The sequence below is a fragment of the Lepidochelys kempii genome, chromosome 10 (assembly GCF_965140285.1).
Source record: "Lepidochelys kempii isolate rLepKem1 chromosome 10, rLepKem1.hap1, whole genome shotgun sequence".
Lineage (NCBI taxonomy): Eukaryota > Metazoa > Chordata > Testudines > Cheloniidae > Lepidochelys > Lepidochelys kempii.
Genome location: NC_136389.1, coordinates 77,317,918 through 77,333,924, shown reverse-complemented (window position 1 = coordinate 77,333,924; position 16,007 = coordinate 77,317,918). Strand labels below are relative to the sequence as shown.

General features: G+C 41.5%; 1 protein-coding gene across 7 annotated transcripts in view; it reads right to left on the bottom strand.

Annotated features, from left to right (window-relative positions):
• Positions 1 to 4,617: 4,617 nt before the first annotated feature.
• The window catches only part of ASB7 (ankyrin repeat and SOCS box containing 7), a 45,000-nt gene continuing 33,610 nt past the window's right edge, over positions 4,618 to 16,007 (bottom strand). For 6 of the 7 annotated variants that reach the window (XM_073304286.1, XM_073304289.1, XM_073304290.1 and 3 more), the window contains one exon: positions 4,618 to 8,580. In XM_073304286.1, coding sequence (XP_073160387.1) covers positions 8,441 to 8,580 — 140 coding nt within the window. In that variant the 3' untranslated portion in view covers positions 4,618 to 8,440. Of the gene's footprint in view, positions 8,581 to 13,098; positions 14,823 to 16,007 lie in introns of those variants that run through there. The other variant, XM_078854677.1, reaches the window with a different exon arrangement.

Here is a 16,007-nt window from a genome sequence, read left to right as displayed (position 1 = left end):
CACAACAATAACCACAACCCTCAATTTTCCTTCCCTCCTTCTCACACACCTCTTTACCAAACTACACTCACTTAACTGTATAGGAAGAGGAGGAGGAGGGGAGAGTTGGGTAACGGTGCTAATGGGAGGCAGGGGCAGAGGTAAACTTGCAGTACATGGTCTATAGTGTACGGTAGTGGCGATCACTGCAAGGTGTGTGCCTGGGGGTGAAGAGGGGGAGGGTATGCACCAGACTTGCCATCATCCTCAAGCAATCATTACAATCTAATTTACTCACATTTTTATGAATTCAAACACCTTGCCCATTTGTCCTCCTTCCACCACTCTGCACTTTCAGTCTGTACATGTCAATCCACATTTATTCAAACCTCCTTTCACTCCATCCTAACTTTCCACCCACACAGTCATTAGGCACATACTTCCCGGACACACCATCTACCCATTCATTCCACACTCACCCCTCGGAGTACACCAGCACACACTGAATACGTACAGCCACCCATTCTGTACACCCTCCCCACCCACTCTATGTGCACCTCTGCCCATCCCACACACGCCACATCACCCCTCTACACTTCATACCCATTCATTCCACACACATGCCCCATCAGCCCCAGGAACAGTTCAAGCTTCATGAGGGGAGGGGAAGCTGAGCCATTGGCCCTGCCACTCAGAGGCAAAGCCCAGGGGAAGGACAGGGTTTCCTTGTGTACAGTGGAAGTCTCATCTCTCTCAATAAACACCCCTGGTGCATGACTCCCTGCTCCTATCCCATCTCTGCTTCTCCTATGCAAGAAACAGGCACACAGAGCCTACTTCCCATGTCTCTGGCTCTCCCCCAGTATCTGATCTCCCACCTGTAACACCTGGCTCCTCTTTCCCTAGGCAGAAAGTCACCCCCAAAGTCCCTCTATATCCCCAACAAAGAGGTCAGACCAGCCTCATCATCCTGTTCCCCCGAATCCCTAATACACACTCCCCCCTCCAGCCAAGCTCCTCACTCCCTCAGGCAGCAGGTCCCTGCTTTTCCCCCGACTGGAATGCCTGGACTTTGCAACGAAGCCATGTCAGGAAGTGAGGCCTCCAGAGTCCTCAGTCCCACCCCTGTGACCATGAGAGGAGGCAGGACACCTGACCCCAAAATCTCCAATATGTCCGCCCCCACCCAGCTTCTATTCTTTTAGTGCCCCAGAGTATGCCTATCCCCTCAAACTCCTCCATCAGCCTCTGACCCCATCCCCGGGACCCTCAGCTGCCCTCTTACTTCTGGGAAGGCCCCAGGGCCCCCCATAGTCTACACCTCCCCATCTGTCTTCAGGGGGTGCCTGGCTACCCCCATCTCCAGTCTTCGAGGGGACAAATCCTCTCCCCCCCAAAGAGTACCAGGATCATCACAGGGAGGAATAGAGCCTTGTCCCCTGGCTGGCAGCCAGAGCTAACTCCTGCCCAGCCCTGACAGCTGGGCAAGCTCCACCCTGTGGAGGGATTTGATGACAATAGTGGGTTTCCCCATCACATGGGAAGGGAAACCAGCCCCCAGGGATTCAGTTTGCCTGAGATCAGGCTCTGAGATCAAAAGGCTGAGAGCTTCACCAGTACCTGCCCTTTGTTTATACAGACAAGATGTAGGAGACTTGAACTCTGCTAGATAGGGTGAGAGAATAGGCTGTCATCAACCTGTGTAGCAGCTCGCAATGGTTGCCTTCCTGGGGAGGCGCGTGACTGTAAAAGAATAGCTAGTGAGAGGGGATTTCCTCCACAGAAGGGCCTGAAAACGAGTAATCCACAGGGAAAAGCCCTATAGAGTAGGCAGGCCTGTAGGTCCTCTTCAGGTACATAACTTTTCATTTCCTTAGTGGTGTGGCTTTGAGTCAGGTATGTTAGGAGGGTAACAGCCCTAACTACTTCACAGCCCAGCTTATATTAGATTTTCTATTTTGTAGGTTTTTATAAAGCATTCTTAAGTAGGTGGTTGGCTGCGCAGGAGCAGACTTACAAGTGGGGTGCAAATTCGGCAGCTAATGAAGAAGACGCGAATACACCAGGAGTGGAGATGCATACGGTTATGTACAAAGAGTTTCTCCATCAGCAACCCTTGGTGCATAGGAAGGAATAATGGCCTACAATCTCATTTATTTATTTTTTTTAAAAAAAGAAAAGACTACAGATTTCAACAGATCCACTCAGGATACACTTCACTACTGAAGTTTGAGTAGATATACAGTGAAAGAAATCAAGTTGACAACAGCTGCTCCAACAACCTGTGAAAAAAATCTCAGTCACAGCAACATTTCAAACCTTTCCTGTTAATGGTGGGAAACTAATCTAAACTTACTGGCTACCTATTTTTAGAGAAGGCCTAAATCCTGTTTCTCTCTCCCCCCTCCCCAGGATTTTTTATAATGTAACTAACTATGGAGTTGCTAGCAGTGCACCTCCATAACCTTGTAAATAAATTTCAAAAAGACTCTTTCGCAGCAGGGCTGAAAGTTGAAACTCCAGTGGAGTGACTCTGGATTTATGCCAATATAAGAGTAGCATTTGGTATTCTATATAACCGAGCTATTATGTAACCAGTAGAGTAGCGAGATTACAAACTTTTGCTATACATGGGACAGTAATGCAACTGTAAACCTAATCTCTACAGTTATTCAGTTTCTATTTTGCAGCTTTTGTACATAACAGTTTAAAAAATGATGAAGCTATGTCCTTCAATGTACCTTGCTATAAAACCAAAAACAGTCAAGGAAATTCTGTAAGGGGTGCTTCCTCCAGTAGACCCATTGTTCTCAAACACACCTCATACAGGACGATGCAAGCTCCAGTACCTGGTAACAATGGGCAAGTTAAGAGGATCTCTTGCTTGTGCTTCCATAGCCATACATAAAGAGAACCCTCTGCACCTGGGTCACACCCTTTTCATGCAGAGAGGGAGATCAGCCTACTCGGCAGCAGTCTCCCTCACGTCCCCTGGATGCCACAAAGAGCATTCCGAAACCCTGCAGCATTACGAGTGAGCAGAAAGCATTTGAAGTACAGATCTTGTCACTGGATAAAGCAGCTCCAGGTTCCAAGTTCCCATGGCTCCTCCTGCATGGCGTGGATCCCTAGAGAACCCAGTGGCTGAGGAAATCGTGGCAGCTCAGCTCCATGAAGTAAAGTACGCTTCTAGGTTTCCTTGCTTTCATGAAATTAAGCTAAAACAAAACTGTTAGTTTTGAACATTATAACTCAAGAAGTCAACAAAAAGTAGAACAGAAGAAGATTCAGACTTGCCAGTGACAGCAGCAATGATAAAAATTTCAGCACATGTATAACATTTTTACAGTTTCAAAATACAATTCAAAAGCCCTGAGATAGGTGTCAGCCTCAGTCTACAAACGGGAAAAAGAAAGAATAGAGAGAGGTGAAGAGTGTCTGCCAAGGCTACACAGAAAGTCAGTGGCAGAGAAAGAAAAGAACTCAAGATTAAGCGTTCCTAGCTCCCATCCCCTGCAGGCCATTCTGCCTCTAATAATAAGTCAATTTTTGCATCCACTGTTTACAAAAATTGTTTTTTCTGGCATCACGACAAACAACATACTTTGTCACATAAAATAAAGCACAATTTCTAGTAATGTAGGCATACTGATACACTGGAGTTTGTTATCGATGTATAATCTTATTTGTCAACAGTTTACAAACCCATTATTGCTGTAAACAACTGTGTATATCATTAGTTGTTTTTCAGCTGACAATTGAACAAATGCAGGAAATAGGAAACATAAACAGGAACACCACTGACAACATAGCATTTAGAAAATTCACTAGTCTTCCAAATCTGTCCAGTCTGTTAGTAACATCATTACACAGTTTGGAGTTTATTAGTCATGTTGTAATGTGTTGCACAGAATCTTCACATCCAAATTCAGTTTTTGCACCTTGCTCCTCAAGGGGATGCTATTAATAGGGAAACATCCCCTTCTCCATCAGCTTTTAGTAAAGTATAATATTTGTGATGGCTACTGGAGCAATCATTAAAGTTCTAATCCAGTTCCCTCCCTCTCCACGCTCTTAATGCCCCTAAAAAAGTCATAACTTGTACTTTACAAAGACTCCTGGTGGACCCAAGCTGTTTGTTTGGTCTCAGTTCACACCTGAATGATATACTCAGAAGTAGCCTTGCTTATTCCATTTTCCAGTATTTAAAAAAAAAAAAAAAGACATTGCATACTGACAGATCCATTTGCAAGACATGACTTCTATTTGGCCATCATTATTTGCACATGCAGATGATGAGGGTGGTGTAAGTTTTATAGCTTGTACATGCAAGTGAGTGTATAGAAACGTGTGTATGGAAACGGTTAGAGGCTGGGTTGATCCCCTTTTGGCAGTCCAGCCCTGACTGCCCAAGTTTGCCTTTAGATTTACTGATGCAATGCACTAAGTTCAGGGTGATCTGCATTCATTTCTCAATGCAGAACTGAGCCTCAACAGCTAAGTTTACACATCATTAGTTATCCATTGTCATGACTGCATTAAGGGTTTTCAGGAAGGACAGACATTGAGGGAAAGCTGCAAAGTGATACTATATTATTAAAACATTGGATTAGAAATAAATAGAACATAAACCCAAAAGATTTTAACCAGATTTAAATATTTTTAAAATTCAAACTGACCCAAAGCAGAACTTACATTACAAAAGAAGAACAAAGTACATCATGATACTGATAACACAAAAAGGTGCATGGAAGCTAGATTTGTGGGCAAATTGTAAATTGCTCTTATCCCAGTGACATTCTGGGCTCTGGATCAACTTTATTCAGAAGTTAAGATTTAAAATTTCCATATGGTCCACTCTGGTAAACAAACTATACGTTCTCTTTTGCTTCAGGGCGTCTGTATGACAAATTAATCACGCTAGTCCTCTTTGTCCAGATGTGTTCTCTTGTTATTGCCAACTATAGCCAGAAAACTAAATTCTCCACGCTATCCCAAGGAAGCCAGAGTTATTCCAAGCATGACTGATGATGAATTAAAAAACCAAAACACTCAAAAGTTTTTCAAACTAACAAGTATTGTCTATAATGTAGTAAATCGTTTAGAAATAAGGTAATTAAATAATCTAAAAAACCCACTCTTACTCTGCTGTACATTTATAAACACATATTTACAAAAATCTTTCTGCTTTGTTTTTAAAGGATGAGGTTTGCAGTTTATTAATGATCAGAATCTTTTGCTTGCCTGTTTCTTTGGTGTATTTGCCAATTTTACTATTATTATTATTTTAAGGTTCAATAAAATGACCACCAATGTATATTAAAGGAAGGGAACTAGGATATGTAATACATTTATATTATGTACTCATCTTTCCAGATTCTATTTCAAAAGATTATGGAAAAATCAAATCACTTCTGTGTTTTCTAACTACTTGTGCATTATACCCATTTAGGAGAGTGACAACAGAATAGAGTCACAACATTCAAATCTAGTTAGGCTTGAATGATGAATAAACCCTGTATTTTACTAACTTAATTATGTGCTACAGTTTAAGTATATAAATAGTCCCACTGAGGCCAAGAGGACTACTCAAGCACATGCTTATCTGTAAGACCGTAAGTGCTTTGCTGAATCGAGACCCTCAGGCCTGATCCAAAGCCCAGTGGAAGTCTTTCCATTGACAGCAGTGGGATTTGGATCAGGTCCTTTGACAATTTAGCCTTGCTAAAGGGGATTAGATTTCTGCAATTTTTTTTCTTTTTTTAAAGAAAGGTTTTGCACTGGCCTAAAATGTAAAAAAGTGTTTCCTTTAAATGTCAGTTACTAAAAATACCAAACCTCACTCAATAAATAATGGAATGACACACTTCTTCATTAAATAACATTTTTGTTACCAGCAAGGTCTTTCATAATTTTCTGAAGTCACAGCAGCAAGACAGAACAAATAATTTATCTTAATATGGATTCTGACTAAGATATAGTCTAAATTATTTCAGAAAAGATTCCTGTAAAAAATGCATCTTCACTGATGGGGAAGAAAATGGTTTAAAACCAAACAAGTTACTTAGGAAAGCAGATGAACAATATTAAATATTTAAAAACAAAGAATGTTAAGGTTCTGTTTCTATGTAACAAAACTGAAGATTCAGAGTTAAGAGCTGCCATCCCATCCCTAATGTGCCTCATTATGCCTAGGTACTGCAGAACTTAAAGCAGAAGAGATCAGCCCCTAAGGTGTTTTGAGTATTCATTAAAGGTACTACTAAACAGCACTCTCCCCCCCGCCTTCCACCCCCCCACACACACTATAATGCCACCAATGTGCTTCAGCTATGACCTGGAGGAAGCCTTATATATAGAGGAGAGTTGTCTTGCCCAGTTATTCTCTGACCTCTTTGTTGAGGCTGCCAATAAGGGTCCACATTAGCAACAACTGTGGTGACTGGTGTGGACAGTGGACAAACTCGCTTCCTACAGGCTGCTGTTATATTAACTATTGGTCACTGATGAAGCAGGTTTGATTTGAATTGGTGAGTCAGAGATGAAAGGCTCCACATCCCGCTACCCCTTCTCTGAGCCACTGAGTCTCTAAAATCACCCATTGTTCGGAAACCTGTTCAAGGCTAGGCACAATAGGGTGAGATAATCCTTGCTGCCATGGTTCCTGTGCATCCATCATTAGCAATAAGATTTGTGCATGAGGAAACTACAATCCCTGGCTTCAAGGAATTAGGGATGAACCAGCGGAGTTAATCTAAATATACTTGCTTTCCTTGCTTTCACCTTTTTTAAAAAAAAAAAAAAAATTATGTAACATTTTGAAAGGGACAGTGTGAAAAATGAAGAGTCAACATGGTTTCCCCAATCTCCCAGCTTCCATTGAGATCCCTAGTATGAGAGAGCTGCTGCTATTATAAAGGCTCTTTTGGAGCCACTACAATGGCAAAGCAGGAGTAGAAAACATGGACAAGAACTTTATACTGACTCCATAATCCCTTGAAAATGAAAACAGTAAAATGGTTGCACATTTTGGCCCATTTCTGTTTGGTGCTGAGACCTTCTATTTCCATTGACAATTAGGAACAGGCTCTTTATCAGGTCAAATTAATGCTTATGATGAAAACAGAAAAGCCAAATTTAACTACTGAAATCACTTGCCGGTTTGAGGTTAAGAAGAACCCACTTAGTGTTTGCAAAATTTAAGCTTCTAATGCTAAGGGGACTATTTTCTTGTCAGTGCACAAGGAACACTCAAATTAATGGGGGTTATGTGCACTTATCAGTGGAGACTACATCCTAGTCAACTTCAAGCAAATCAAAACCAAAATGTGAACACAACAAAAAAAACTTGTAACCCCTTTAAAATAAAAGTACTTAGCCAAATAATAGCAATTTAAAGAGAGATCTGGCCTAACAACCTGTATGCGAAATTTCATCTCAAAGGGAAATAAAACAGCTAAATTATACATTCAGCAAATTCAGGGATTGTAACAGCAACTGACATTATTATAGCATTGCTGTATCAATGCTACAATAAAGCCGCAGTTCCTATTTTCACAAATAATGCATTGAGGCTAAGTAAGAAATGGTGCGAAAGTCACACAATCATGGACAAAATACATTAGAAAGATTATTGCACAGGAGGCACTGTATGAGAAACAGAATACATTGGCTTCAAAATCTAAACTTGTTTCCCCTTAACTTAATGTAAAAAATAGAGACTGTATGACTCTGTGCAGTGTACTGTCACTGTTAAAAATATAGTTACAAACAATAGCTCACTTACAGGGAATATCAGGAAAGCAGAGATCCTGGATTTATGGACATCCAAACTACAGTAATTAGGAAAAGAACAGTATAAAAAGAGCCAACTTATACATTTTAAAATTGAACAGGGTGACTGTATTTTTAAAAAGTTTCCATATGGCATTTGTACAGTATGTCCCAGGAAACCATGGTTATGATTCTCAAAATGATACACATGGGCAGAGCTTTAGACCTACACAAAGTCCCATCAGTCAAAGAGACTGTATGGACATAAAGGTCTGCCCACATGGGTCCCTTTGCAGGACTGGTGCTTTAGTCTCCAAAACTCATTTTGTTTAACAATCGCTCAGATGGCTTACAATACTATGCATGCCAATCAGAACCAATCACTTCCTTTGAATACGCTATGTTCCATTTCCATTGCAAGTTTGCATGCCTCATTTAAAAAAAAAACAAATAAATTTTTAAAATGTAATATTGTATAGAAAGCTTGGACCTTGTAAACTTGGACCAAGAAACCAAAAAATTAAGACCTTCTAGCATGTGGTATAAAAAACCCAAGGACGTGTATACCTGCCTTCTGACTTACAGAAAAATCAGAATTTGCATAGGATATACTTTGTGCAAGGCAACAAGCCTCTTTAAGTATATGGAATATAACTAAGCTTGCTCAGAGTTCTTTTCTTCATGGATATCAGATATCATCAAACTTGTGTTTTAAATAGTCTTTGATGACCTTGGCAATGGGTAGTTCATCAAGCAGTTTTAGGTTTTGAAGGCCTATACACTGGCGGATTTTAATTCGGCATAGATCTTGCAAGTTTCTGGGCTGTCCTGAAATGAAAGACAAAAGGAACATATTTAAGTAAGATAATCACATTTAAGATGTGCCTCAAAAGATTATTTATATTATTATATATTATTTATTTGTCCAGCTCTGAAGACGAACAAGCAGTCTACTTAGAGGGTATGATTTAAGCAATTCAAGGATCATATGGCAAAGTTTAATAATCCCACTTTCCCCCTCCAACCAAGAGAAAAGGCTTTTAGCTTCTAACACATTCACAATGTATGTATGTCCCTGCAGACTGAGTTGAGACCGGGGCTGACCACAGTTCATGGAGGTAATGCTCTGCCAGTACCACTGGCACGTCAGCAAAAGCATTAATGGCTAGATTTTTCTGAAGAACTGAGTTCCCAGTTAGGTTCATTATCTTTAAAGGGAACTGCTGGACTCTGAGCAGTTTGGAAAGTCAGCCCCCAAAACACTTAACATAGCCAGCAGTATCTCAGAATAAATGCTGTGGAATACTTTCACTCTTGAAGTTTATGCATGTCACCGGTTACAGTACACAAATGTTTTAACTTCAAATATTTCCTACATTGAAAAAAATACACCCCTAAACAATTAAATCACCATAAAAGCAGCAGATGACTGTGTGAGTGGAAACATCTTACAATTTGTTTTCAATTACCTTGAATAGACCGGGTACCAGGGACACATGTAAATGCTTATATTGCTATCTCAAAATAATCTGTAATCAGTAGACCTTACTGCAATCCTTTGTCATCTTCCTCATAGTTAGTGGTGAAAGGTGGCATTTGCCTTCTCAAAGAAAGAAGAGAGGCACAAATTGCACTAAGTAGACAATTTGTATTGTTTTCCCCAAAATCATTAAAATAAACATGTAAACACTTTACTCAGCAGAAATCAAGCTGAACAATTTAAATGAAATATTTTCCAGTTTCTTCAAGATTTCTTAGATAGCAAACATGTAAATAAGGATCTTGTCTCAAAACAGGCAATACTTTCAATAAAATGGTTATTGAGACCTCTGCAATCGCAGGTTATAAGGTAAATGGTCTAATGCTACCAGCGCAGCTATGTACATTAGGCAACAAGGCTACAATATAGAGGTGATAGGATCTTCTCATCCTCTAGACTTGAGTGAGTCACTTTATTGAAGGCATATTCATCTCAAGTTTGGAGTTACTCTATTCCAAAGGAGAGTCTAAGGCCTTGACTACACTACAGAGTTTTGTCTATGTAAATTAAGCTGACAATCAAAAACTGGTGTAATTACATCGCTTGTGCATGTTCACACTACATTCCTTCTGTCATCAGAACATGTCCACAATTGGTGCTCTAGCATCGACGGGGAGAGCAGTGTACTGCGGGTAGCTATCCCACTGTGCTACTCGCCACCTTCTGCAGCTAGGAGTTGTGGGAAGACAGAGTGGATTGCAGTGCATCATGGGTGCATGCTCAACGTCCTATGATGCAGTTCTTTCCGTCCCAGCATTCCATGGGCTTCAGACTGCATTTCGCAGCATTTTTCAACAGCCCGTTTATCTCCCAACATCTCTGTCTGAAAGGATAGACTCCCACACTGCTCTCTACTGCCGCAGTCACTGTTATGAACACATCGTGGATGGTCATGCAGTACCTCATGAGCTCCCAATCTGAACAGAAATCAGAGTTGCCTGACCTGCTGTGTGCCAAGGAAAGAAACAGCAGATTACTTTTGGCATTCACAGAGCAGCTGAAGATGGTGGACCGTTGCTTTTGAGCTCGGGAAACAAGCACTGAGTGGTGGGATCATGTCATTAGGCAGGTCTGGAATGACTAGCAGTGGCTGCAGAACTTTCGGATGCAGAAAGCCACCTTCCTGGAACTGTGTGCAGAGTTTGCCCCAGCACTGTGGCATAAGGACACCAAAATGAAAGATGCCCACTCAGTGGAGAAGCGCATGGCAATCGCAGTGTGGAAGCTGGCAACTCCAGACTGCTATTCATCAGTCATGAATCAGTTTAGAGTCAGGAAGTTGACCCTTGGAACTGCGTTAACACAAGTGTGCGGGGCCATTAATTACATCCTGATACGAAGGACTGAGAGTCTTGGCAATGTGCATAAATAGTGGATGGCTTTGCGGCAATGGTGGATTTCCTAGCTGCAGAGAGGCAATAGATGGCATGCATAATCCAATTTTGGCCCCAGACCATCTTGTGACAGAGTACATCAATAGAAAGGGGTACTTCTCTAGGGTACTGTAAGTGCTTGTAAATCACTGTGGGAGTTTCACTGACATTAACCCAGGGTGGCCGGGGAAAGCGCATGACGCACACATCTTCAGGAACACTGGCCTGTACGGAAAGCTCCAAGTAGGGACTTTCTTTCCAGACCAGAAGATTCCAGTGGGGGATATTGAAATGCCCATCGTGATCCTGGGAGATTCAGTGTACCCATTACAGCCATGGCTCACAAAGCCTTACACAGAAAACCTGGACAGCAGCAAGGAGCGCTCCAACAACAGGCTGAGCAGGTGCAGAATGACCATGGAATGTGCCTTTGGCAGATTAAAAGCGCACTGGCAATGCCTTTATGGAAGGTTAGACCTAAATGAGGAAAACATTTTGCACGCCCCATAATATTTGTCAGGCTAAGGGTGAAAAGTTTCTCCCGGGGTGGAGAGCCGAGGCAGACCGCCTGGTTGCTGAATTTGAGCAGCCAGATACTAGGGCTATTAGAGGGGCACAATAGGGGGCTATTTGAAAGATGGAGGCTTTAAGTCAACATTTTGATCATGAGTCCCATAATACAGCACTCTGACATGCCTTCTTAACTTGCCGCCTTGCATGAAAATTGTGATGTTTCCTGACTGGGATTTGTAGTTGGCAAATAATCAAACGGACGTTATGTATTACTACCAGCAGCAACCACCATATGAAGGAGACAAATAAAGGTGGCTATCTTTCAGAGAGTTCATTTTTATTAAATACCAATTAGCAACACGCATACAAAAAGCTTGGTGGGAGGGGAGATAAGAGTGCAAGGCAGTGTAGGCTCTCCTAGCCATGTGTAAGTCCAGCTACCATTTTGGAAGCCATCTGACAGGGTGGAGTGAACAAGGTACCAAAATGTTCTGGGAAATTACAAGGAACGTGTGGGAAGAGTTTGGGAAGGGTATTGAAAGCAGTTCTGTATCAGCTGCAGAGGGGGGTGAGCATGCATGCGTTCTTCCTAGAGCATGATTAGGGATTTCAACATTTCTGTTTGCTCCTCCATCACTTTTATCATCCACTCTTGGCTATTTACAACGTGCTCCTCACTCTCCTTTCTGTCCTGCCTTTCTTTTTTAATTTTTTCCCTTCAGGGTCTCTCTCCACAACTTGCATTCTCTTTATTTGGACTCTGAGGACTGGAGTACCTCCTGGAACATGTTCTCCTTGCTCTGCCTTGGTCGCTTCCTTATCTGGCAGAGGCACTCTGCAGGTGCATAGGGGGTTCCTCTGAAGGCCACATCTGCAGAAGCACAAGAAACAATACACAGAATCATGATTGTTAGTTCACACACACAGTACTGAATCATTATAGTAAAAATACCACTTTTGACATACGAATCACTTTCACACTATCCTTTAGAAAGCACACATCTCAGTGAACACCCTAAACATGGTGACTTTGGGCTGGGTGACGTTTGGCATTCAAGATAGGGCAAAGGGTCTAGGTGTTTTTTTAAGGGGATCAATGTAGATGACTAGGGACAATATTGTAAATTCTGCCACCTTTTCCCACAGGCATGGGCCAGTGAAGCCAACATCTCACTCCTGAGGGTGAGCAGAAATGCAAGGGTGCATCTCCTGCATGTGTGCGGTTTCAGACCCAGTCCCTGTGCTGCTTGCCTACGTGATGCTTTGGTCCCAGCATAACTGATTGCCAAGTGACATGGGAAAAGTTTCCTACAATGCGTGAAAGAACAAAGCAGCTCTGCCAAGGAACCTTTGGCATAGGATTAGCGAGTACCTCCAGGAAAGTTTCCTAGAGATCTCTCTGGAGGATTCCTGTGAAATCTCGGTGGGCATTTACACACTGTTCTGCTGCACTGCTTTGCTGCACAAGGGAATGTGGAGCACACTCAAACACAGCTAGTCTTGTACACATCAATCCCTTCACCCACTTCTAGAACATACAGAGCAAAGGACAGCATATGACCAAGCAGCATCAACTCAAAAAGATCACTTACCAGGGCTCTTCTCTCCTGCATCATGCGCGCCAGAGACGGACTTCTGGGACTGGCTAGAGGTCCAGAGTGGAAAAGAGGTCCCGACTCGCCACACCACTGGACAACCCTGTCGTGTGTGCCATGTTGTCCTCCAACTTGGCCTCCTTGTCCATGACTTCGTCCTTGGGGTTAGGTCCACTATTCGCTGCCTCCAGCCCTGCCAAAGTATCCACAGGGCTCTGGGAGGTGGAGGTCACCGCCACAGATGACGTCCAGCTCCTTATAGAAGCAGCAGGTCTTCAGCACAGCACCAGACAGACCGACCATTTACCTCCCTTGCCTTCTGGTATGCCTGCCTCAACTCCTTTATCTTCGCATGGCACTGCTGCATGTCCCATTTCTAGCCCTTATCCAACAAGCCATGAGAAATCTGCCTGTAGGTATCGAAGTTCCTACGATTGGAGCAGAGCTGGGACTGCACAGCCTCCTCTCCCCACAGTGACAGCAGATCCAACAACTTGGGTGTGCTCCAAGCTTGGGGGGGGGGGAGAGTTGCTGCGAGGAGCCGCCACAGTCAGCTGGGAAGATGCGATGTGAGTTCTCCAGGCCGAGAAAACAGGAGATGGAATTTCAAACATTCCCGGGCCTTTAAAGAGAGCGGGTGGAAACTTGTGTACTTGGGTGCAAGGTAGCAAAGTTCAAACTGCTGACCAGAACGGTCAGGATGGGCACTGTGGGACACCTCCTGGAGGCCATTTACAGTGACATAACCAAGCATGGTGTCTACACTGATGCTTTGTCGGTATAACTTTGCCTCAAAAAAATATGCCTCTCATCAAGGTGGTTTTATTTTGTCGGCAAAGCAGGAAAGTTTTGTCGGCAGAAGGAGCATTGTCGTGTGTACACCTCTACTGTTTTGTCGACGAAACTTGACTTTTGTTGAAAAAATTGTGTAGCATAGACAGGGGTACGCAATTGACATAAGTTCACTTGCATTCTACAGTCCTCTTGTTAAAAGTGATAGTCAACTTCTGTCTACATTGTTTACCTTCTATTATTAGAAGGCCCAACCTCCGTATAACGGGATATGTTATTTCTGGTTTACTCTGTGCATACTTCAGCACTTCCTATGCAGAGAGTCTGGGTGCATTTTTGTCTGGGTGCATTTTTGTCTGGGTGCATTTTTCACACAACAGGATGGAGAGGCACATTTACAATTGAATTTTGTCTTTTTAAGAACAAAAATCAGCAGAGGAAGTGAAGTCTGGTAGGTGCAGTACTGGAAACTAATTTAAGCTCATTTTGAAAGTTACTAGATTTGAAATAAAAGACTTTGCAACTTTCTTTCATGCCAGCAATAATATTTCTACGACACTCCCCATCCCGGTAGTTAAATGCTAATTTTTAAAAAATATAATATTTCAGTCATGATGTTGTGGTTCTCATTATAGATCACTGATGACTTAGCTACATCAAACAGAAAAATTCTATTATAATAGAATATATATGAGTAAAATTATACAGCTCACATACTTAAGCTTCAGGGTGTGGGGAAAAAATTGCTTTTGATCTGAGACCAAGCATGGGAAGTTTCATACTCCAAAAGAAAAGCTTCTGATAAATGTATCTCTTAAAAACTTTAACTAGAAAAAACAGTGTTTGCTACTAGCGAACACTACAATATTCCGTGTGTGTATTAGTACACACAAGAATACAGCTATGAGCCAATGATTTCTGGTTTCAGAATCACATGCTATCTAAAGTAACATCCTGTGATCTGTCTGAGAGTAAAACAGAACAGACAATGTAAAATAGCCAGAATAAATTGGCCAGCAGTTAAATTTAGGGAGTTACTAGAGACCCGATTATCAAAAGTTTGACATTTCCCCCGGATAAGCCTAAGAATATTTCCTGAGAATGCGTTAACAAAGGACATTTCCAATGTTAAGCACCAGTTGCTATATCTAGTGGCTGTTAGTGTCTTAGGTCATGCCTTACGAATTCCAGGGTTATTAATGCATTTGTGATTTATTAGAAACGGTGTCTAGAGCACTTACTCATTCTTGGTTGCATCTGAATGAAAAAGAAAAAAATTTAAGGATTATAGACCAACATCAGTGAACCTTAGTTTGGCAAATGTAAAATGTTATTAGTAACTTGGCAAAGCAAGACAGATTAAATGATGAATAAAGTTCTGACTAGAAATGATTAGGAGAGAACAAGCAGAGAGAATTTGCTGCATCATGACTTTGGAAGGATATTTAGGGTAATAAGATTTTTAAAAAGCAGAACAGAAAAGAGCAAACAAAGAGTAGAAGGACTTTCAAACCAGCAACCTGATTCATGGACCGCAACAAGATACAAACTAGTTCTATAGACAGTAAATACCCCTTAAAGAAATTCCTTGCCCATTCCCGAACAGCCATCTATTTTGTTGCAAATTTTATTTTGGAGTTGTTCTTTTATTGTTATATTTGTGTTATTACAGTTCTGATCAAGCCCGTGAATGCTCATTGCTCTTGTAGGGCTCAAGGTTTGGTAAAACATTCACATGAGTAAATCAACTGTTTTTCATAGATGGCTATATTATGCCTTATAATAAAGACCAAAAAAATTAGAAGTGGGCAGAACTACTAATCTGTTTTTATAGCTGACATTTCATCTGGTCTCTTCTCTCCAAAAGCAATCCATCAATGTCAGCTGATGCTTCAGAGGAAAGTAGAAATTCCCCGTAATCTGTTTATTTGTGCAATACTCCACTCATCCTAGACAAATTTCTTCCTATCACATCACTGATTATTTTATGGTCTAAACTATGGAGTACTGATGGCTCAACGATTTATCCCACTTAGTGGGACAGATTTTTGTTCTTATAAAATGTGTAAAATTTTTCTTTAAGTTAGATGCCTTAACTGCTTGCAAAACAAGTTCCGGAGGTTTCTTATGTTGATTAAAATTATTTATTTAGAAAAACATTGTTGATCTTGAGAGTGGTCTCTTCTTGTACTAAGACAACTGCTTGTATCTTGAATACAACAAATTCCTCCCATTTTATCCTCAATTTCCATTAACTCCCCTAGCCTTTAAAAAAAAAAAATCTACAATTTTAGTTGAGGATATTGTTACATCTCAAGCATGAGTGAGCTACTTCCAAAATAACCACTAGGGACTTAGAGGGTTGGCTCCTGAAGTTGGGAGTGAGTGGTATAGTTCAATACATTCTATAGTACTTTGACACCAGGCATTTTTTTACATAAT